The sequence below is a fragment of the Martes martes genome (genome assembly GCF_963455335.1).
Source record: "Martes martes genome assembly, chromosome: 12".
NCBI lineage: Eukaryota > Metazoa > Chordata > Mammalia > Carnivora > Mustelidae > Martes > Martes martes.
The window spans coordinates 65,038,217-65,060,928 of record NC_137900.1 but is presented as its reverse complement, the minus strand read 5'-3'; the positions used below and the strand labels follow the sequence as shown (position 1 = coordinate 65,060,928).

The following is a 22,712-nucleotide window of genomic DNA, read 5'->3' as shown; positions in this document are numbered from 1 at the left end:
CGAGTGCTATCTGGACTAAAGAAAAGAATTTTGGACCAGGCAGTAGGTCATGGGGTCCTCCTCCAGGCTCTGGCATTGACTTGTTATGCAGCCCTAGCCAAGTTACTTAACTTCTCTGGAAAAGGAAGTGACCGGGCTACCTGATTTTTAAGATATCTTCTGGCTCTCTGTATTCAGCTATCTTTCTGCTATTGATTTCTAGTTTAGTTACATTGTGGTTTGATGGCACACATCGTCTGTTTTCATTCTTTTAAATTTGTTAGGGTGCATTTTATGGCCCAGACTATCAACTATCCTGGTGAATGTTCCATATGATGCCTCTTGAATTTGATGATTCTACATGTTGTTAATCATACCAGCTATGATGTTACTGCCTAGATTTTGGCACTGATTTAGCATTATTTTGTCTTAAAATAGTATGTTAAATGGAGAGAAAAAGACCAAAGGTTGTAAATTTGTCCCTGGGAACAGGACCTAATAGCGCCTTCCTGCACTGACCTCCCTGAAACCATGGCTCACAACTCAGTAATCTCTCTGCTCAGAATCCTCCAGAGTGCTTAGCTTCCATCCAGAGTTCTCTGCAGGCCTCATCCCTGCTGGGCTCACATTTCATGCGTCCTGCACACAGGGAGGCGCAGACCCTGCCTACCGTGTTTGTGCAATTGTCTCCGATAGAGTTCAGCAAGGAGAAAAGCCAGCAGGCCCGGCATGCCAGACTCCAGCCAGACCCTCTGGGCTTCACCTGCAGTAATTCTGGCCCACGGTCCGGAATTTTGGGGACAAACTGGATTCAGCCTGAGCCACCAGTAACTTGGGGTTGACTGGTGGGTCAGCACCCAGTGCTAGAGGAAAAAACAAACCAAAGGTTCCCTCTGCTGAACGTAAGATTTAAAGGAACAGAACAAAACATTTTGGAGCCTTTCTTACCTGGCCTAGAAGTTTTTTATAAAACCTTGCCAAGGAATACTGGGATTTGCAGGTGAAAGATTCTGACCCCCATTCTCAGCTTCTGGGCTCCCCTACATCACTCTGTTTCTGGGCTACGCAGTTTTGGGGTTCACCAGAGAAAATCCAGAAATGTTCATTTATTGATCATTCCCATCGAATTTAGGTCAAATAGAGAAAGACTTTTAAAAAAATAAATCTTTTTTTCCTGTTTAGGCTTTTTATTTCAGCCTGTGTGAATAATCGATCCATCTAAAATCTGCTTTACCTCTGGTCAGAGACACTGTATGACATTTACTAACCATTTAGAAGAGGCTATAGCTGTCTGATGGAAGTTTCTCTGAATGACCTGGAGTGAGAATCTCGAGCTGAAAACATCCACAGAAGTTACTGAAACAAGTCTCCATTCTGCATATGACAGTACTAGGGCTGGGCAGGTCAGACTTCACCAACAACCCTAAAGGCCTAAAACAAATTGTTCGAATGCGAATTAAGTGAGAGGCTCTGGGAACGCGAGCCCCGGCACATGAGTAATGTGAGGTTTTCAGAGCAAAACGGAATCTGGTATTTACTCCACCTCACTGCCCGTCCAGGCTGAATATGTAGAATGTCCTAAGAACCTTTATCTCCCTTCAGAATGTTACTTCCCCTGGGTCTTTCTATTTCTTTATACGTTTTAGATGTGATCATTATATGAGCCCACTGTGCAGACATATTCCTAGGTTTTTACACTTTAAAAAGTGACACTTAAAAAAAATTGCGACAAGTATGTCCCCCCCAACACCCGCCCCGCCGCCGTCTTTCTTTTCTAACCCCCTCCCCTGCTAAAACACAAAAGAAACAAAAAATCCTCTTCTCCTCCCACTAATGGCGTCACTACAGCGATACCTTTGCTTCCTTTCTCTCTCCTTCAGGCTATGTCAGCTGCAGGCAGGGGATTCTCTTCAACGTGTCCACTGCTATAGAACAGTACCTGACACCCAAGAGCCCAATCCGTAATTATTTGTTACACAACTTGGGAACTTTCTGAAAATTTATATGTCTATCCCTCATTCCCTCTAGCCTCAAAAAAAAAAAAAAAAAAGAGAGAGAAGAAGAAGCTGGGAAACATGATTAGAGGTAAAATTGGATTGTTTTTATTAAACTATACTGGTGGTTCTCAAATCTTAGTGTGGCAACGAGTCACCCAAGGCACTTGTTAAAATGCAGATTCCTGTCTGCCTCATCCCCCGTGTCCCAGTTCTGATTCAGTAGGTCTGGGTGTGGCCTATTGAATGTGGAACATTCACATTACTGGGTGTGGAATCTGAATTTTTAAGCAAACACCCTGGGTCTTCCTGGGCACCACACTCTGGGAAATGCTGAGCTCAACCCTAGCAGAATTAGAGCAGGACTAACAGTCAGAGGGTCTAGAAGGAGAAGCCTGGGAGGGATCATGGCGGGGCATTTAGTCCGATCTCCTCACCATTCAGGCAAGGCAGCTGAGGCCCGCTGTGGCACAGGGACTGGCCTGAAATCTTGTTAACATATTTAAATGCCATTTGCTGGTGCCTGGTTTTATCTGAGTGGCATCTCTCGTTTTTGGAGTCTGTTACTATCTAAGTGACACCAATTACCGAGAAACATCCCAGTTTGCTGAAGAATACTTGAAATGACCAACTAATGAGAACGTTAAGTATATTTTCTCATTAGTAATAATGCAGGCTCCGAAGCCAAACCCCATATCTATATATACTTGTATTGCTAAATTAAAAGCAACTGTGGGGCAGAGAACAGCTACATTTCGAGGAGAAACAAATCAAACGTGACATGTTTTGACTGCACTGATATACAATGATCTGAGCTCACTTTTGAAGGAGAGAAGTTTGGCCCAAAGGAGAAGTGAAGGTCCCAGAGCCAGGAACACTTCCCAGAGCGAGAAGCTCTCTTTCTGGCCTCTCTCACATGCATGCATTCCCTCTGTGACTTGGACCCCAACTGCTCCACCTCCCTTTCCCACAATCGACCACTCACTCACGACCTTAGAGACATACATACCGGAACAAGGTTGGAGCATACCTATCTGGCAAACATTGTCTCATTTCTCGATTTTCCTGATTCAAAGGGGAAACTGGCATTGTCAACAAATTGTCTTGGTCAAATCAACTGTCTGACTCAAATCCGACAGGGCAAATTCTTATTTAAAATGTAATAAACTATGGACACACACTAGAATGTTAACATTTGTTACCACTGAAGAGTGGGATTAGTCAGGAATAAATGAAGAGGAGAATTTCATTTTTCACTTCGTCCTCTTCTAAATGGTTTGCCTTTTAAAAAAAAAACCAATGGGTATATATTACTATTATTGTAATTTCTAAAAACCCAGTAAAGCTTCTATTAAAAAAAAAACAAACTAGTAACTTTTCATTACAGAGACAACGCAGTATGGTGAAATAGGAACTTAATACCTTGGGTGATGAGATTCAGATCTAGCCCTAGCTCTGCCCCTGACCTTAGGCAAGACGCTTAGGCTCTGGAAGCTTCTAATTAGTCCTCTGAAAATATGGTGGTTGGATCAGATGATCTCAAAGTCACCTGCAGTTCTATACATTTGAATATATATCAGGAGAAGATACTATGAAAACTGAATTTCAATGAATGACATTCTTTAAAAAAATGACAGAAACAATAAATTACAGCACATAAAGCTGTGGCTAAAGTGAAATTATGTAAGAACATATGGGATGTTGCCTAGCTCAAAGTAGGCACTCAATAAATTCACTTTGCTTCATTCATTTTATGGTAACGTTTTTTAGAGAACAAAGCAAGTTCAATCTTGTTAAATAACAAGTTTCTTAACATATATTCACATACACATTCACGTATATATCTAAAATCATATAAATATAAAATTACTTGCACTTTGGAATAATAAGGTAAACCCCAGAATCATAAAATCTTAGAGTTGGAAGGAATTCAATATTCAAAATAACTTCTCTGCTTGTGAGAAATCCTGTTATGTGTTCTCCTTATTTACTTCATGTGTTGATGAGCTCATGCTTCCACAGTAACTCTTGTAGCTAAGAGAGCTCATCCTTATCTTCAGAATGAGCTGGACGGAGGGCCCCCCCCCTTCTTCTTCTTCTAGATCTGCCCTTGGGAACAGCAGTCCTCTTTCCACAGGGTAAAAGAGTAACCTAATCCTGCCAAACCTTCTCACTTTCTGTCTAGATATTTTCGTTTCCTCCAATCATCCCCTACAAGTTTCCATAAATGGTGTGTTTCCATGTCCCTCTTAAACTCCAGTTTGGGAATGGACTTAACCCTTGAAGTGTGGTCTCATAGAACAGAGCCTGTGTGTCCACTCCCAACTTGGTCCTGGTCCTGCATTTCTACTACAGCAACCCAAGGTAATTCAGCATCCCTTCCTTCCATCACACATATATTTTGTTGGTTCATATTGAGAGTGTATGGAATAAAGTCCCAAGATCTTCTTAACAAGAACTACTGATGGGCCAAGGCTCTCCCATGTTTTGAAATTCTAAATGCTGAGCTTCACATTTATTTTTGTTAACTTTCTTCGTGATGGCTTCAGCCCATCCTGTTCCAACCTGTCGAAATCACTCTGAATGTTGATACTGACATCCATCATATTAGCGATCCCTCCCAGATTTCTGTCATCTGCAAATGTGATCAGCATGCCTTCTATGCCTTCATCCAAGTTTTTGATGAAAACTCACTGTATTTTTAAAAAGTCTTTTAATTTAATTGATTTTGGTCCAAGATTTGATAATTTTGTAAAGCTATCTAAAAGCAGGAGAATCCAACTTATGAGGTTCAACCTGATTCCAAAACAATGAATTAAAATAAATACGCTTTACAAAATTGAGCAAGGCACCAAAAGGTAGTATCAATGTGACCCAGACTCTGGCATGGTCAATCTGCTATTTTGGACAAAGCTAACAATTAAATTGGATAAATGTTTGTTGATGAGGATGACGACTCTAGTCTAACACACTGAATAGTGCAGAGGCAAGCAAACACACTGGATTGATTTTTCCGTGTGGAGACAGTTCCCAGCTGGGACAACTCAAAGTGCTGGGGAGGGTTTGCCACTGAATGACTAATTAGGCCACGTAGGCCAATAATTGGATAATTTAGGGCCAAAAAATCACTCTGGGGGCCCAAGTTCTCTGGACTGACCATCAGTAGTGATTTCCAATGCCTGGAACAACGTCAGACCGTCCTATAGGCTCGGCGTAGGACTGTGGAGCAGCTTCATGAATTCAGACAAATTGCATGTGGGGAGGCCCAAAGGTGCTTCAGGGAGGAGAGGTCATTATTTCTGAATGCTTTTCTAGCACCCACTCTCGTTGAAACCAAAGACACAGTGAAGCATGGTATCTAGGAACACAGACTTTGGGGTCCGTGGGTCCCCACAGATTGTTGGGGTGTTGGGTCCAACACTCTTTGCTTCTAATTCTCTCTTTGACAAATATCACCTATATGACTTTGGGCATGTCACTCCCTTACCCTTTCCCAGTTTTGATCTCATCATCTGTGAAATAGGTGATAACGCTTACCTTAATGATATGGCTACATGACCCGTGACATGTGTAGTTCATACATTCAACAAATGGTAAAGGAAGAAAGGTTGGTCAGGGAGATAATGTACAGAGCACTATGCTAAAGCTTTGATAAGTATCATCTTATTGACTCTTCTTCACAGACCACCCCAGAAAGTAGATATTATTATTATCACTCCATAACACAGATGAGGAAACTGAGGTATTACAAGGTTTCATTGGTTGCTCAAGGTCACCCATCTACTAAATGATGGTGTTGGGATTTTCTTCTAGGCCTGCATGGTTCCATAGCCTAAGCCCTTAACCACTGCATTATTCTGTTAGACTATTATTTGAGACTTGACTTTAGTTAAGAGATGCTACTTGTAATCAGAATAAGAGTCCTCAACCTTTGGTGCTAAGGGTCTACCATGCTTCTCATTTGAAGTCTTGTGATTAGGTGTGGAGAGGAAGCTTCACAGCCTATAATGAGAGTGAGGATGAGGGAGGGAGGATCGCAGCAGGTTTACCAATCACCCCTTCATTTCTGTCAACATTGCAACCCAGAAGGAGGGCACACAGCAGACACACACACACACACACACACACACACACACACACACACACACACTCTTTGCCAGCTCTTCCATCAGAAGTCTGAAATACTGATTAGACCTGGGGAGGGCAATCTGGTAGTCGCTGCCAAGCCAGATCAACCAACTGGAGATCCCTGGATTGGCCCTTCTCTCTCATCTGTGTGCAAACTGTGTTTCTAAGTTTTCTTGGATTAGAGAGTGGGAGACTATCCTCACAGTTCATGGTTCTTTAAGTGGTGAGACGAGACAATAGACTGCAATGTCTAGCATGCAGAAATAACCCAATAATTGTGGTCTTTTTCCTTTCTTTCCCTCTCTGGTGAGACCCTATCTTATTAGAAGCTTGCTTTTCTGAGTCTTTTTCAAAACTATCATCCATTGATGTTTATACATTTGCTCAGAAAATCCCTTCTCATGGTTCTCCTCTATGTTATACAAATTTCTGGGAATCTTCAGGGTTCAAACTGATGATATTTGAGCACATCTCATAAGAAATAAAAATAGTGGTATGCTTTCGTTGACTTAAATAACAATACTGGTACTTGGGTATGGTTTTCGAAGCCATCATTCCTGTGTGACTGATGTTCCAAACATCCCTCTGGGGTTAAATATTATAATCATCTCCACTGTAGGGATGAGAAAGCCATGAGCAGGAGCCAGGTGACACTGGCAGGAGCAGCACAGGCAGCGTTCCATCCCGATACCCCTGACACCTCCCAATGTCAAGGCCAGAGCTCGCTCCTCTCCATCAGTGGTCTAATCCCCTGAATAAGCACCAGGTCAATCAGTGCTGATGCAATTGGGTAAACTGGTGAGGGATAACTTAAGGCTCACCCAGATGGTTTGATCACAATACAAAAAAAGCGTTGGTCCCTTCCTCTAAACCATGAAAGAAACCTACACACCGCAATTCACCTGTGCAGATTTTCACTGACACAACCACCAGGAATTCTGCAACATTGTTATGACAGGTGCAACACTGTCAGGGTCATTTGTTAAGGCATTTAGAGACCCAATAAGGCAAAAATGATTGGGTGCAATGGATGCACCAGAATTGCTAAATGAAGGGAGAAATATAGGAAAGGTACGAAAACTGTTCAGTCCAGTGCCAGGTGCAAAGTTGTTCAATCAACTCATGTTACTAGTATCATGAACAGAGACCAGATCATTCATTCAAAAAGCATCATAAAACTTACTCTGGAGTAATCGAGATCTCTGGGTGTTGAGTCTGTTAAAGCTCGGACAAGGGCGTTCATCATACAGATCGGAGGAGAAGGTGGAGAGGGCTGAGAAGGTTCCTGCTGTAATGGGCTCTTTGGTTTGGAAGGCAGCCGACCTCTCCTCCCTTTTAGACTATCTGTACGGACAACTGATGCCAAGAGAAAGAAAGAAAAAAATGTCTTCAAAGATATCCATAAAGAGCCATAAATCACAAAAAAGAATCAAAATACATTACAGTTGAGCAATCATTAACGAGACCAACCATTTAAAAGTGGCAATGAGTTTGGAATTCTATCCCCACAACGATTTAATGAGAGTTGAAACAAGCAGCATAAAAATCACTCATACTTACATCTGGTAATGAATTAGCCCTGAAAGTCTCCTTCTTAAATAGAACAGAGATGTATGTACACAAGCTCTCTATTGATTTTGAGAAATTAGAATAAGTAGTCCTTGGCTATTTTTAAATGGTAATACACAACATAAAAGTAAAATGTTGGAAAGAAAAGGCAACTGGGAAAATTCACCATCCCAACATCAATATCAACATTTTTCTCAGGGATAGAATAAGTATAAGCAAGCTGAATAAAGAGCATTATATCCGTACCTTCTTTAACCATGCCAACACTGAGACACTTCTGAAATCGACAGTACTGACATCGGTTTCGACGTCTCTTGTCTACAGGGCAGTTTTTATTTGCCAGGCAAACATATTTTGCATTTTTCTGAACCGTTCTCTGAGAAAACACAATACAGAGATAGTCAGCTAATAGTTTCTGGAAAGAGGTAGGACCTGACAAGATGTATTTTAATTACAATGTGAAAAGCGACAGTGCAATTCGTATAATTAGATAAATTTAATTTCCTAACACGCTAGCCTGCAGGAAAAACAATTTTATTAGTGTTAGCTGCTGACAATGAAAATCATCTCGGATTGTTCTGAAGCAAGTCTCAGGAGACACCCAAGTCTGAATGATAAAATCATATCTGAAATTACCAGGTCAACATATCATACCTTGGAGGATTAGATTATCTCCACTTTTAATATCCCTTTGGGAACAATTTTCTACTTGTTCCACTCCCCTGATTATTGCTGACCTTATTAAAATAAAATCAAAATTATCTGGGATGTACTTTGTTGGCTATCACTATTGTAAGTCAAATATCACAGTAACTGGCTTTGTTCCCCAATAGAGATGAAATCATAAAAAGCAAAATCAAGACTTGACTAGTTAAAACATATAGGAAATGTTTTTATGCAAAAAAATCACTATCGCTTAATCTGCCTATATCATTTATTTTATCTTTAAGATATTAAGATAATATATATTAAGAGAATATTTTCTTAAGAGGATATCTATGGTAAACTGATTATTTCTGACTTTTGAAAGTAAAATCTTAAAATTGGTTACTAAAAACCACACCAAAAAAAAAAAACCAACAAAAACATTAAAAAAGAAAAAAAAGGAAGGAAATATGAGAGCCATAAATTTTCAATAAAAATTCCTATTAATAGTTTATCTCATAAATGACTATTGACATAGACATCAAAATAGCCATATTGTAAACAGTACAACATAAACCTTAAACTTGGATATAAAATGATGTTTTATTCTTCAGAATCACATAAAATTTGAAAATGACACATGGAGAAATAATGAAGCATATTTTATGCTCCAGATTTTTTTTTTTAAGATTTTATTTATTTATTTGTCAGAGAGGGAGAGGAAGAGAGAGTAAGTGAGCACAGGCAGAGGCAGAGGGAGAAGCAGGCTCCCTGCCAAGCAAGGAGCCCGATGTGGGACTCGATCCCAGGACGCTGGGATCATGATCTGAGCCGAAGGCAGCTGCTTAACCAATTGAGCCACCCAGGCATCCCTATGCTCCAGATTCTAAAAAATTATTAAAAAAATTTTTTTAAAAAGTTTGTACAAGTGGATGTGTATTTACTACTTAGGGTGAAATTATTCAGAGATTACCTGAATCTATACAACTCCAAATAGAGCAGAAAGTTGGAATTTATTTAGTAAGCCTGGGCTGCATTAAAGAAAGAATGAAAGAGAGAAAGGAAAAAAGGAAGAAAGAAATCCAGATATTTTGGGATTGGTGATCTATTTTGGGTCCAAAATTCTAGATTCACTTTTAATCTTTTACTTTTAGCAGTTCTCAAGCCCCGTGAATTAGTTTTCACCCCATCACCTTTTAATTTCATTTTAGGGAATGGTTTCTAAACTGCTTCTATGACTTTAAAAATCTACCAAAGCCAGATCCATTTAGTTTAAAATGCAAAATTCCAAAACACAAACACATCTCTGAGTTTCCAGCATTTAAATTCTCAACAGTCTGTAAGGGTAGGAAACTTATGTTTCCTGAATGAAGCTCTCTTTCATTGGACATGCAGTAATTTCTGAAACTCTCTTTCTTGCCATCATCCTCAAGGCTACCTGCCAGTTTGAGTGCTGGTGGCATTTTGCTTCAGGTATACATCTTCCCAATAACCTGAAACCTTCCCCACATTTGTGTGTGTCTGCACAGTTTAAGGACAGGGAGAGATCGTTATGGTTCAATCACTGAATTCCCATCATTAACTGCACCTCATGTCACATTTTTAAAGAATTCAATTTAATGGTAGAAAGCCACTGGGTAAAACCTGCTTCTGTTCCTTTAATTAACAGATCTGTGGGGTGGTTCTTTCCCATCCTACCCCCACCCTTTTGAGTATAGATTTGTTTTCAAGGCATTGCTGCAGAAAAGGGACGCTGTTGGGGAACACTTAATTGACATTTCTAGACGAGGAATGTATTACCACTCCTGTATTTTGGTTAACTCTCAATTATTCAGAGGTGATTATATTTGTGGGTTAATCGTACTTCTCTTAATTGTTTTTCTTTCTTTTACCCTTTTTGGCTGCCTGTTTCATTGCCCTTCAGCATTTCCACTGAAATACTGTGAAAATGAAATCTGCTACAGGAATGTGGTTAACTTGGAAAGAACCCTGGTAAAGCGTGAGCAGTTCAGACAGGAAAAAAAAAATGGCTGAACTGAGGGTTCTACATTTAAAACATTATATTTCTGCATACCTCCTATATGGCACTAGACATACTACAAAGTCTTTCCACAAGCATTTTCTCATTTATCTGCAGAATTTAATTAGTTGCATGATGTCTAACCCCAGATCAAAAATAACTGTTGCTTGCTGGTAGGCATATCAATCCACACACATGTGCATTTTAATAAATACTTGGTAGTTTTCATTTAATAACAAACTACTGTTTTATGGCCCTTTAAATAAATGTGTTCATAACTGCTTTATCTAATTTGATACTCATGGCCCTTCTCTGAATTTTATTCACCTGAGTGGAAAATGGAAGCCTAGAAAAACACACCATGCTCAACATGGTATGTTGGATTGGTAGGTGACAGATCAAGGACTCCTATTTGAGTGTTCTGACTCCAATTTTAGCACACTCCCACTCCCAGATATATCCTATTGGCCTCCAAATACCAGTTATCCAATCAGCATCTAGCTTCCCTTTTCCCTTCACCCTGCCAGGCCCTGGAGGCCAGGGAGTGGTTTTTGTGTGAGAACAATTATGGGTTTGCAAACGCCTGATATAATGGCCAAGGGAGTAGTGAGGGTGGCACAGAATTAAGTGTCTGAAGAAGTCTGGGAGTCAGTAGCAAAAGTTGAGTGGCAAGAGAACAAGGCCTCTTCTCCCTCAACAGTAGAAAGAGCACTGACCCCAAGTGTTGAAGGAAACCATCGGGAATGGCCAAACATGCCACGAAATCACCATTTACAGAACGCACAAGGCTTCTCTTTCTAGGCTTCAGCTTACTCAGGGGTAAGATATGGAGGAAGCCGAAGACCCTGTAAAATTCTCCTTTGGGTCTATGAGATAATGAACAGTGCCCACACCTGGCGCTGTGTGTGGCACAGAGATGGAGGGGACTGGTGAGACCCCAGCTTCTGTCTTCTACAGAGGGAGCTTCCCCAGCCTGCAACCAGCCAGTTGCTCCTGTCTATTCTGCTGGTGCAGACCTGCGAAGAGTTCTCACAGAGTTTGTGTCTTGGGGTAATTTGAATAACCTCTCTGAGTCTCCACTTCCTCATCTATGAAGCAAGGATAATTAATACCTACCTTCAAGATACTATTAATAAAAATGGCTAGTGGGTGATCAGAATTCAATCTCAGTTCTGTCTGCTTCTAGAGTCCCAGCTCTTATATGAGGATTAAGTGAGATATAAATGTCCAGGGCCTGGAACACAGACCCCATCCCCTCCCATACCCTGCATGGACAGAGGAGGAATACAATGAGGCTTCTGCACTTTTTTTTTTTTTTTTAAAGGCTAGGGATCCTTTTGAGAATCTGCTGAAGGCTCTCTCCAGAAAAATGTTCAAAAGGTAAAGCCAAGTCGGGAGGTTCACAGCTCCCTGGAGTCCAGGTCTGCCTCCATTCATGGACCTCAAGTTAAAAGCCCCTGAGAGAGTGGGTGTGAAGGTGCTAGGAAAGGCTACAGGAACGCACAGTATAATAATGCCACTTCTGGAAGGAGAAGGACCCTCTTGGACGCTCACTTGGCAGGTGGCAGAGGAGGCTGGCTGCAGAGGGGAGGGGGCGCCAGGAGGAGGCGCGCGCTCACCTTGAAGAAGCCCTTGCAGCCCTCGCAGGTGCGCACCCCGTAGTGCTGGCAGGCGGCGTTGTCCCCGCACACGGCGCACGTGCCCTCGCCCGACGACGAGCTCCTGTTGGGCGGCGACGGCAGGTTGGGGCTCTCGCCCAGCAAGCTGGACGCCGTGGGGGAGGCCGTGAGGCCGAGCGGCGGGAAGGCCAGCGCGGCCGCCCTCTTGGCCAGCGGCAGCCCGTACGGGTGGCCCTCGAGCGCGGCGGCCTGGCTGCTGGCGGCGGCGGCGGCGGCGGCGGCGGCTCCCAGCGGCAGGCTGAGCGCCGCGGCGGCTGTCGGGTCGTAGCCCAGGTGGTGGCCCCCGGCCGGGCTAGGCGCGGGCGGGTGCGGCGGCGAGGGCTTGAAGTGGAAGAGCGGGAAGCGCGCGCCGGGCACGGTGGGCACGGCCTTCATCGGCGGGTCGAGCAGCGGGCCCGGAGCGATGCAACCCTGCGCCGAGGGCAGCGCGTCGTCCCACAGCGCCCCCGCCTGCGGGGGGAAGCCCGGCGTGGTGGGCGTGGATGGCGGGGACTGCTTGAAGTACATGGAGGTGCTGGGCAGCACCTCGTCCTCCGGGCCGGACGGGGGCGGAATGGATGGCTGCTGCTGGGGCTGCTGTTGCTGCTGCTGCTGGTGGTGGTGGTGATGGTGGTGATGATGGTGATGGTGGTAGTCGTGTGCGCGGCCCTCCTCCATCTTGATCAGGGGCCGCGGCCCCGATGGCTGCATTTGGTACAGGCAGGAGGGCTTGAGTTCGTAGTTGCTCGAGTAGCCTTCCATGAAGGTACTGAAGCTGGGCAGGGACGTGGTGGCGGTGGCCGTGATCTCAGTACTGCCAAGGTCCATGGTCAGTTTGGCATAGTCGGGGTTCATAATCTCCGTGGTGTATTCCGAGCCGTAGGTCTGCACTGCATAACTGGAACCTGGAGGCGAAGGGCTATACTGGGCTTGCACGCAGGGCATATCTGCAGGACAGGGAAAAGGGTCTGTCAGAAGCAAGTCAGCACTCTCTCCTAGCTGACAGGTAGTACTGGGTTCATTGCTCTCTCATCTGGGAAATGGGAGGGGAAGTGCCATCCTTTTCTCCTTCCGGTAGAGTAGATTTAAAGCTTCACGCTTACTTTCTTCCTTGGAGAAAGCAGAATTCCTGACAGACTGTCTAAGGGGCCTCAGGATGCCCAGACCAGGCCTCCTGGGGACCTCTGCCCACCTTCTCTCTCTTGCCCTTGTTCTCCACCAGATCTGGGAAATTTCACTCCTTTCATAAGCCCAGTCATGTTTTGACGAAGGGGTTTTGAACCCTATAAACTAATTGGGGGTGGTCTTGGCCACAAGTTGGGAGGACAAAAAGAAAACCAGTGAATGCTCTGTTGGTTTATTTTTGGGGAAAGAGGCCACTAGTCCCCAAAGTCACATGCATTGATTTAGAAATCTATGAGTTAGTTTAAAAAAAAAAAAAGTGTCCTTTGCGGGACTTACCGGCCAAGGGAGACTGACATTCTAACATTTTATGAGTGCCAACTGAGCCTACCCACACATGTTGTGGTCGCTTTCTCCCACCCCCTCCCCATTTCTCCAAACACAGCTAACAGCCTACACAAACTGGACCCCTAGTGATGATTTCAGCCAGTTGGGTGGAGAGGTGGGAACACAGGCCCAGGAAGTGGACTCGGGGGAGTTTGTGCCATCTGCAAAGAAAAAGATCAGCAGCTGCAACAAAACACCCACCAAACATGCTCTCTGCCTTATACAGTATATATATATATATATATATATATATATATACACACACACACACACACACACATATATATACACACACACATATGTGTGTGTATGTATGTATACATATATATATATATCTCCCCCCAATTCTGACTAATAAAATGTATCAGTGGCTGTTTTAAGACAACAGTTTACAGCTACTGTAAGAGGTGAGTTAGCCTACAAATTTTCTTATGACAGAAGAATTAGTACCTCTGCAAAAGAAAGCAGTTCCTTAGTAGGTTCAATTTCTCTGCCAGTTGACTATGTTGAGCCCCCGAAGTGACTACCCAGGATGCTTATTATTGTACAGAGAGGTTGAGCTGGATGAGAAGGCCTTGGGAATTACTGGATCTAGTGGCTGGTTTTTAAAAAATCTTATTATTTCTCTTTCTCTATGGCTAACTAGAAATGGTAAAAGGGGCAGTTTCTGGTGGTTGGTTTTTCTGAACCAAAGGGAAAGCAGGTGCTTCACCTCTGTTTGGAGTCTGTGGCCTAGAAGTTGTGACTAATAAAAGAAGTGAGTACTTCATATTTCCTTTGACATCTTTCTCTTACCCACGTTTCCAAATCTGATTGAGTCATGCGTGTATGGGATGAAATCTTGACTTGGAAAAAGGTGATGAGGGCCTGTGGGAAGAAGCGGTGATAAGGAGAGGCCAGTTCAAGCCTTCATTTTCCAAGAAGGGCCTTAATAAAAACACTCACTAGTTTGAAGTTCAAGGATTACTTATCCTGCTGTCTTGTTGTTAGGGTGAAATGAAAGGCTAATGATTTGAAAGGAAGAACACTGCCCAATGTTCCATCGACTCTTCCTTCAGCACCTCTAGGGTCTCCATTAATCTTCTGTCGTCTTCCCTTGCCAGTCCCTATGCATTGCTCTTCTTTGTGTCTTTCTGGGGTTGCCAGCTAGAATATGAGTTTGCTTGCTCCTAAGTTCTATTGATCTTCATATCTTTGGTGATTACACAGTCCATATACCTCTTTAACAAAGGCATAAAGAGGTGTTACGAGCCAAACCTGCGATCCTTTCTTTGCCCCATTAGAATTTACTCCTCAGTTTTCAGCTTAAATGCTTTTTCTCTTTTCCTCTGCGCTATAATCATCCAAACTTCTGCATCAAAGGATTTGGGTTCTGTACAAACATAAATGCTCTGTACTGCTCAAAGAGAGTCCATAACTTTTACATGCATAAACTGGATATAAAAAGAGAGCAAAAATGGAGACATTAAAATGTATAATACGATCCTAATCTATTGGTGTATGACTTTTTTTTTTTTTTTAGGAAAAATATTTTTGAGAAATGCAATGCTTAATTGAATCTGGCTGCTCTACTAGGTAGCAACAGGGTGTGGTATCCAGAGGAGCTTCGTGCAAGGAGGCCACCTGTTCTGTGAAATGCATGGTCAACAGTCACTGCCTTGGTGCTGGCCTAGTGGAACAGCCCGCCTGCTGGGTGTGTGCCTTCCCCCCCACCCCCATCTCTCCCAGCCTGAGAGGAATAAGGCGCCATGCCTTTAGACCTACCTGGAGGATATCTTGCGCGCTGAATGGTGGGGCTGTGGGTCTCTCCAGCGGAGGCTGAGAGGGTGGGAGGCGGGGACGTCCGGCGAGGCGAAGCGGTGGTAGTGCTACCGGGCTCCGCTGAGGCTCCAGGCTCAGGACGGGGGCTTGCCGGACTGCGCTCTTCCGCAGGAGGCTCTGCGGGCACCGGGAGAGAACAGAGCTCAAAGTGAGACCAGGCTGGTCGTCGTGGCCGGGGCTGGGCGTATTGGGAGAGGGTGGTTTGGTAGGGGATCACTATGAATGCTACGTTAATTACAAAGAATTGTAAGGGCAAAGAAGCAGTGATTAAGGTGAACAGGGTTCCTGGGCAAGAAGCATCACACCTGGGGGGGGGGGGAGCGCAGAAAGATTCTCAGGCACCCACTGCGCTCACCGCCGTTTTGTGGCACCCAAATCTAGGCTAAAAATACGTGCATTCTGTCATCGCCCAGGAATTGCTCTCTCTTGTCCCCACAATTGGTTCTGAGCTCGCCAAGTCAGGAAAACCAAAGAAAGAGCACCTGAGGAAGAGTTTCGACCGAATTCGAGGAGTCAGTGAGTGTTCACGAGCGGAAAATAGTCGTTTTCCAACTCCACTGCCCTTCGCCCCCCGCCCTCCTCAAATACAGAATTTACACGTTGCATAGGAAATGCACAAGGTCCGGAACGAATGCGTGAATGCCCCGGGGAATTAAGAAAGTCTGCGCTTTTCATTCTAAATGCTAATGGAGCTTAGCTTCTATTAGCCTCGAGTTTTGGGGGCCAGGGGTCAAGCAAACAAAAGGACACAGTGGAAACAGCCCCGCGCTGGAAACAAGGGGACCAGGCAGTTGGAGTTCCAGGCTGGTGGGGTGGGAGGAGGGAGGCCCCCTGCACCCAGCAGGAGGTATCCCTGAGGGTGGGCGACTTCGAGGCTCGGGGCCATCCGGCCGCCCCGAGGGGGCACATTCCGGAGGGCGCCGAGCGCGGCTCCGAGGCGAGCGTCTCTGCGCACAGCCTCAGCGAAACTTTGTAGCTGGAATCGCAGGTCCGCGGGCCTTGGGGGAAAGGTCCACTGCCCCAAACTCTGGTCTACAGCGCCCCCTTTGCCTGGACCCGTTCATATCTCGAGGGTTGGGAAGGTGAAACCGAAAAAAACCAGAACACAACCCCCAAAAGCCTCGGGAGTGCGCGGGCCGAGAGGGGCGTGTTAAGTTTTGTCCCCCGCCGCCCCTGCGCCAGCGGCTTGCCTGAAGGAAGAGGGAGAGGGGGTATCGGAACCCCCAGGTCCGGTAAGCCCTCAAAAGCCAGGAAACGGGGGATTCCCTTGCCACCCCGCCCCAGCCCTGTCCCAGCCGATCGTACGGAAATCTTGCGCTCGCTCTAGCGCAGGCACGGGCGGATCTTCCCACGGCTGTAGCAGGAGCTTCCCGTCCACCCAGAATTTGCAATACGTGTCTCCAGCAACCTCCCACTACCTCTTGCAGTAGGTGCCCTCATTCCTGCCCTCCCCTGGGTCCTTTCGAGCGGAGTATTTCTCCGAGGATCGGCAAGGTTGCGTCTCCTTAAGGAAAGGGCTCCCCTCGAGCGCCGCGCGTTCGCGGAAAGAGCCACACCACGTTTCCTGCAGCAGCGCCAAGAGCCCCAACGCTCCCCCCCCCCCCCCCGCCCACTCCCATGGCCGGTTACCTAGGCAAAGCCTCTGCGCCTGGAAACACGTTCCGCCGCTCCGGCTCGCGGCCGCCGGGGCCGGGAGCACTGAGCCTCGGGGTTGTAAATTAGGTAGAAATAACTACCTCTGTCAAAGCTCCTTTCTTTCTCGTGGGCAGACGAAAGGAACACCCCCATGTTCCCCTCCCCGTGGTGAAGTGTGTGGAGGAAACCGTGAAACGCACCATTGTGACCGGGGCTCCTCCGCGGAGTTTCCAAACCTGGGGAGCGGGGGCGGAGGTTGGGCGGGGGCAGTAGGAGTGGAGGAGAGACCGACAGAAAGGGAAAGACAGAGATTCTCAGAAAGACCAAGGGAGAGGAGACAAACCGCGGGGGAGAATTTCTGCGAGCGCGCGGTCTTAGGGAGGGGAGTGGGTGGGTGCGGAGAGGAGGGAGCCGGTGTGGAGGTGGCTTGGCCTGAGCAGTCTTTGATATTCACGTAGGATCACCTTATCCAGGTAAGATAACTCGAATGAACTCTAACTTCATTCATTGAGCCCAGTAGCCCCGTTGGGCAGCTTTTTCTTTCCTCTCAACTCAGTTCTGTAAAATATTTCTCCGTCGTAGAAATAGAGGATTCAGGACGGATTTGCCATTCACCTCTCGCCTGGCACCCTAAGACTCTGGGATAACAGCCCAACATTTGTGATTACCAAACGCCTTGCAGCTCTTCCCTCCGAAGAATCCGGAGGCATAAATAAAAGACAATTTCCAGGAACGTTCTTTAGAATCAAGGGACAAATGCTTTCTCTCTTAGTACTGACCCAAGCTTCCAGTGGGTTCGAGAGGTGCCTTAGGTAGTCAATCTCCCTAGGCTGCGCTCTCATAACCGCTCTCCGCTCACCACTGAGAACTTTCATTTGTTTCTATTAAGAGTAAAACACTCAGAGCAACTTCTCCAAAAGCGCGAGTTCTGTCAGTTAAGAGTAAAACATGCCCATACCAAGCCAAGGCCCGAAGGAAACGAATACCATCCCCACGCGTGTCCGGGCTCGGGAGTAGGCAATTACACCCGATTACCTCTGAAGGGAAAAGTGTACACGGGCAAGTAGGCTACGCCAGGCAGACGTGCCTAGTGGAGCCCCAGGCTCATTTCAATACAATAAGCTACATTCCTACAATTACGCCCTCTTTCCAGAGATCATCCGAGAGACTTTGCGAACTCCAACCACTGCTGCCCATGCCCCTTCCCTCCCAAGCTTCCTCCCAGTCAACCAGATGGGAGTCACCATTAGGTATATTAACTTGGACGCACCGGAGCCCCTATTTTCAATCCTGGTTAAAAGGCAAGAAAATTACTGCAGTTCATCACCGGAGCTGCAACTCCCTGCCGAGGCCGCTGCCGCCGCCGCCGCCGCCGCCGAGAGCATCATTACCATGACAACTAGAGCCGAAATACCCTGAATTACATCGCTGGAGCTGCTACTGAACAAATCCCGGTCCTCCTCTTTGTTAGAGGCTTTTCGCCTCTTCGGGTGGGGGGAGGAATCCCACGAGCTCCAGAGATCCCCGCGGGCCCGCTACAGGGGAAAAGTTTCATATCAGAACCCACCGGGCCGCTCGGCGAGCAAAACCGGAGCGACGAGCCGAGGGGGAAAAACCCCACACGCAAAGTTGTCAATTTCAGGAGCGACGCTTCCCAGCGCGCCAACTTTTTAGCAAGTCCCCCAATTAACTGGGCGAATCTCATACGTACTTGAGTGCTGTGGCGGTTCCGTCTTTAGAGCGAGTTTCTAGAGAGCTGCCCCGAAATCTGCACTGGGGGGGAGTCACAGCTGCTGTCCCGGAAGGGCTGCTGTGTACAAGCCCAGCGGCTCCCAGAGGTGGTGAGCGTCTGGCAGGGGATGCTGCGATCCAGACTCATGGGAGAGTGCCGGCGAGGGGTTCCGCGGGCGTCCTGGCTCCGGCCGCGACCAGGGGGGGAGGATGCCGCCGCAGTTCCCACCTCCAAGGCCACCGCCGGCGCTGTCAGCGTTGCAAAGTGAGTCCAAGAGGGGCGTCCGGCTGCCGCGCGGCTCGGCACCGGCGAGGGCGCAGGGCGAGAGGGGTGTGAGCGCGCGGGAGAGAGTGGAGTGTGTGTGAGGAGCTTGTGTGCGCGCGTGTCTGTGTGTGCGAGTGAGGGAGCGGGTGTGAGCTTGTCTGTGTGTGGGGAGCGGAGGAGGAGCAGGAGCTGGAGGGGTGGGGGGCGGGAGGCAGGAGACTCCGCTCTCCCGGCAGCGCGTTCGCTCGCTCTCTCGGCACGTCATTTATGCCACAGGAGCCCTAGCGGCCTCTCCATAGAGTGCCTGGAATGCGAGACGTCAATGTGACGCCATGGGACGCTACGTCACCCTCCTCCTCCCTCCCCTGGCCCAGCCGGTTCCGCGTGTGCGAGGGAGGGTGTGTGTGTGTGTGTGTGTGTGTGTGCATGTGCGCGCGCGCGCGCGTTCCCCGACCATTCTCAGGGCTGCACAATGGAAACTGTGCCGCGCGGCCAGCCCCGGCAGGGGAGCCTTTTGGACTCGCGCCGCCAACCCCTTTGCAGCCGCGCTGCTCGCCAGGGCGCGAGTCGGCTAGAGGGTGCAGCGGCCCGCCCGCGGGTCAGGCGGGACCGCCCAGCTGTCAGGCTCGGGTGGAGTAGAGTTGGAGGAGTGCGGCTGGCGCGACTCCGAGGCTGCCCCGAGGCATGGAGCCAGAGAGAGGGGGTAAGGGAGAGGACAGCTCTTCCGAAAGGGAAGGCTCCGCCAGCCAGCTTCTCCGAGTGACCTGGCAGCCGGTGCAGGAGTCAGGCACCGGCTCGAAGACTCCCTGAGGTGCAGCTGCGCTTTCCTCAAGCAACAGTTCCAAAGCTGTTTAAGCCTCGCTGGCCCTCAGCGTCTAGGCTAATCCATCTCCTCCTCGCATCATTTGCTGAGTGCGTGTTTCGCACAGGGATGCAGATGGCTCCGGGAAGATAAGGTCTTATTTCATTAAGCCAAGGTGTGGATTTCCTAACTGGACCCACTGTAACCCAACTAAGAGTGCACATCCATCCATCATCCACGTGCGCGCTGCAGCAGAAACCACTTAATGTGTGTAAAACAAACACACACGTGTTGAACAGCTGAGCGGGTCTGACTGTTGCAAATCACCCCCCCCCCCAGCAGAAATGGAAATCTCAGCTCGCACTTTCACTTTTTGATGGTTGCCCCCCCTCATCTCCCAAATTAAATATTTCGAAATCAATCAGCAGGATTTATTAGTCAGTCCCTCGCCATGGGATTTGCTCTGGTCTTCTGGGACACATTTGTCATGAAATAGTGTGCTGAAAGCCTGGGCGACTGTGTGAGGGAGAGCAATGTCTTCCTGGAAATGATGAATTTAAGTGTGAATTTCTCGCTGCAAACAAAAACAAAAATTTATCAAAGTTAAAGTCTCCAAGTTCCAAAGTGCAGCTGAGTGAAAGCGACCTCTTTGAGGTATGAATTTCTGAGGAGGAGAAAATATTTGAGAGCAACAACGCAGACAGGAAGGGTCTCCTGTAGTCCGCTTAAATCAGATGTGACATTCTATTTCTTTGACATGTCCCAATGTTTGCGTGTGTGTGTGTGTGTGTGTCGCAGTGGGGCGAGGATCCCATTGTCGACAGCACACAGTTCAGAATCGAAGGTTCGAGTTAGCACCAGAAACTTGAAAACAAAACTATTATATATATACAAAATGTATATTTTTTTCAGTTCCACTTCGACTTCAGACAGGGTGGTGTGGAGACGACCGTGGGAGGATGCTCCGCAAGTTAACCCAGCAGAGGGGAACCGAGTTTCTGCACTGCCACGGGTTCCAATCCAGTCTCGGAAGGAAGGAGGGCGCTGCTACATTGTATCCATTCAAAGGCTGGGGGTGGGGGGAGCAGGACCTGGAGCCGCGCGGCGCTGACGCACACGAGGCGCGTGATTGACGCAGGCGATGTTACTAAATTCGGCGGTTGGCCGGGCCCCGCCGCCGGCGCGCGCCGCAGATAGCGGAGTAGGTTCCCCTCGGTCACCCCCGCCCCTTCTCCATTCAGTGCTGCGCGGGGCGGGGCGGGGCGGGGCGGGGCGGGGCGGAGAGCGCGGGGCGGGGCGGGGCGGGGCGCGCAGGGCGGGGCGGGGCGGGGCGGGGCGGGGCGGAGTGCGCGCGGCCGCGACGGGATCCGGCAGAACCAAATATAGTCGAGCCTGGATATTTTTAGCCGGGCCTCGGGCGCGAGCCCGCCGCGTGAGGGGGCGCCCTGACCCCGCCAAGAGTGCGGAGGGGGCGGGGGCGGAGTCGCCATCTTGGACCCGGCTCGACCCTGTCTAGTGACCGGCGGCGCTGGGCCAGGCTCTGCGCAGGGGGTCGGGGTGAGTGGGTGTGAGCCTTGGGAGAGAGGGGGCGCGGGCTGTGACGGGAGACGAGGGCGAGGCGCGGGCGAGGGAGCGGGGCGCGAGGCCCGCGGGGCGTGCGTGTGTGTCGGAAGACGAAAGCCGTCTGCCAACTTGCTGGGCAGTCCTGCCACCCGGCGCCCCGGCCAGCCCCGAGTCGCGTGGGGGCGGAGCCGCCCGCGGCCACCACTTCCTGAGAGCCGGGGATACCCCTCCCGGACGTCACGGAGGAGCCGAGGCGGCGGTGGCGGCCTGGGGCTCATCCTGCACTTGCATCACGGGTGCAGCAGCAGCTGCTCTGCTTCTTTGTGGCTTTTTCCCCTGTTGAGTAACTGCTTTGTTAACTGAAAATACCATGACGGGCCAGTGTGATCACCAGCTCAAGACCTCAAAGAAAGTGAAGCTGTCAGGCAAGAAGAGGGAGACTCCCCAACCCGGCTGCGATGGTATCTGGTGGGTGGGTGTGTAGAGAAGCACTTGACAGTTTCCACGTATTACTTCTTGCCTAATTCTTCACCCCCAAGAAGGTTTAAAAATACTTTTATTTCCATGCTGTAAAATTTTCATGTGTTCTGCACCCCACCCATTCCCTCTTCAATTTGAAATCTCACGAAGAACTGAAATCACGGTAAAGCAGGAACTCTAAAATTATGTTCAGTTTTTAGGGAGCAGGACATTTTTTGATGAATTTATTGAATAAACCCCATTTTCTAAATGTTAATATATATAAAATGTCCATGCCCACTCAAGGTAGTTGTAAAGCTACTAAGTTTGTTCATAGGAATTGGGTTCCTCCAGTGACAATTTGAAACCCGTATCCTTGTTTACCTTAAAGGAAAAAAATCCATCCCTGGCCAAATATCTCCAGGTAATAGCATTTCTTTCTTTGAGAGGCTACGTCTTTCTGGACGTCTGTATTGGTTGATTCGGTGCTTTCCCCCTCCCCTTGCCTCGTTTACATCCTTTCCTTCCTGAGTATCAGGTCGCCAATCTTTGTTCCTTGACTGCTGTTGAGCTGAGGGTTGTTGTCTGATTGCGCTGACCCAATCAGCGGGCTTAGTGCTCCTCTGGGTAGGAAGCTGGGCTGACTGTTGGAGAGGTTCCAGTGGTCACTGATAAGTGGCAACATTTTTGCACTCAAATGGAAAGTCATGGAAACAGAGACAAGGCTCTCTTGCAATCTGGGACACTGTCCTCTCTCTAATCCTAAATCCCTAAACCTATGCAGTTCCTCAAACAGAATAAATTATTTTTTTCTTTTTCTTTTTCAAATTACTCTCTATTGTTCTATATTTTTTCGTAAGTTTGATTTACTAGAAATTACACATAATATTCTGTAAGGCATGTGTAATACGACTTTAAGTAGTTTAAATTACCT

The 22,712-nt window shown here is 47.6% G+C and overlaps 1 protein-coding gene across 2 annotated transcripts in view; it reads right to left on the bottom strand.

Annotated features, from left to right (window-relative positions):
• Nucleotides 1-15,438, bottom strand: part of NR4A3 (nuclear receptor subfamily 4 group A member 3) — a gene marked incomplete at its 5' end in the record, with an annotated part of 32,680 nt that extends 17,242 nt beyond the window's left edge. Inside the window, 4 exons of one of the 2 annotated variants that reach the window (XM_080820154.1) lie at nt 7,285-7,457; nt 7,917-8,046; nt 11,955-12,940; nt 15,267-15,438. In XM_080820154.1, coding sequence (XP_080676280.1) covers nt 7,285-7,457; nt 7,917-8,046; nt 11,955-12,938 — 1,287 coding nt within the window. Of the gene's footprint in view, nt 1-7,284; nt 7,458-7,916; nt 8,047-11,954; nt 12,941-15,266 lie in introns of those variants that run through there. The other variant, XM_080820153.1, reaches the window with a different exon arrangement.
• Between the last annotated feature and the right edge of the window lie 7,274 nt (nt 15,439-22,712).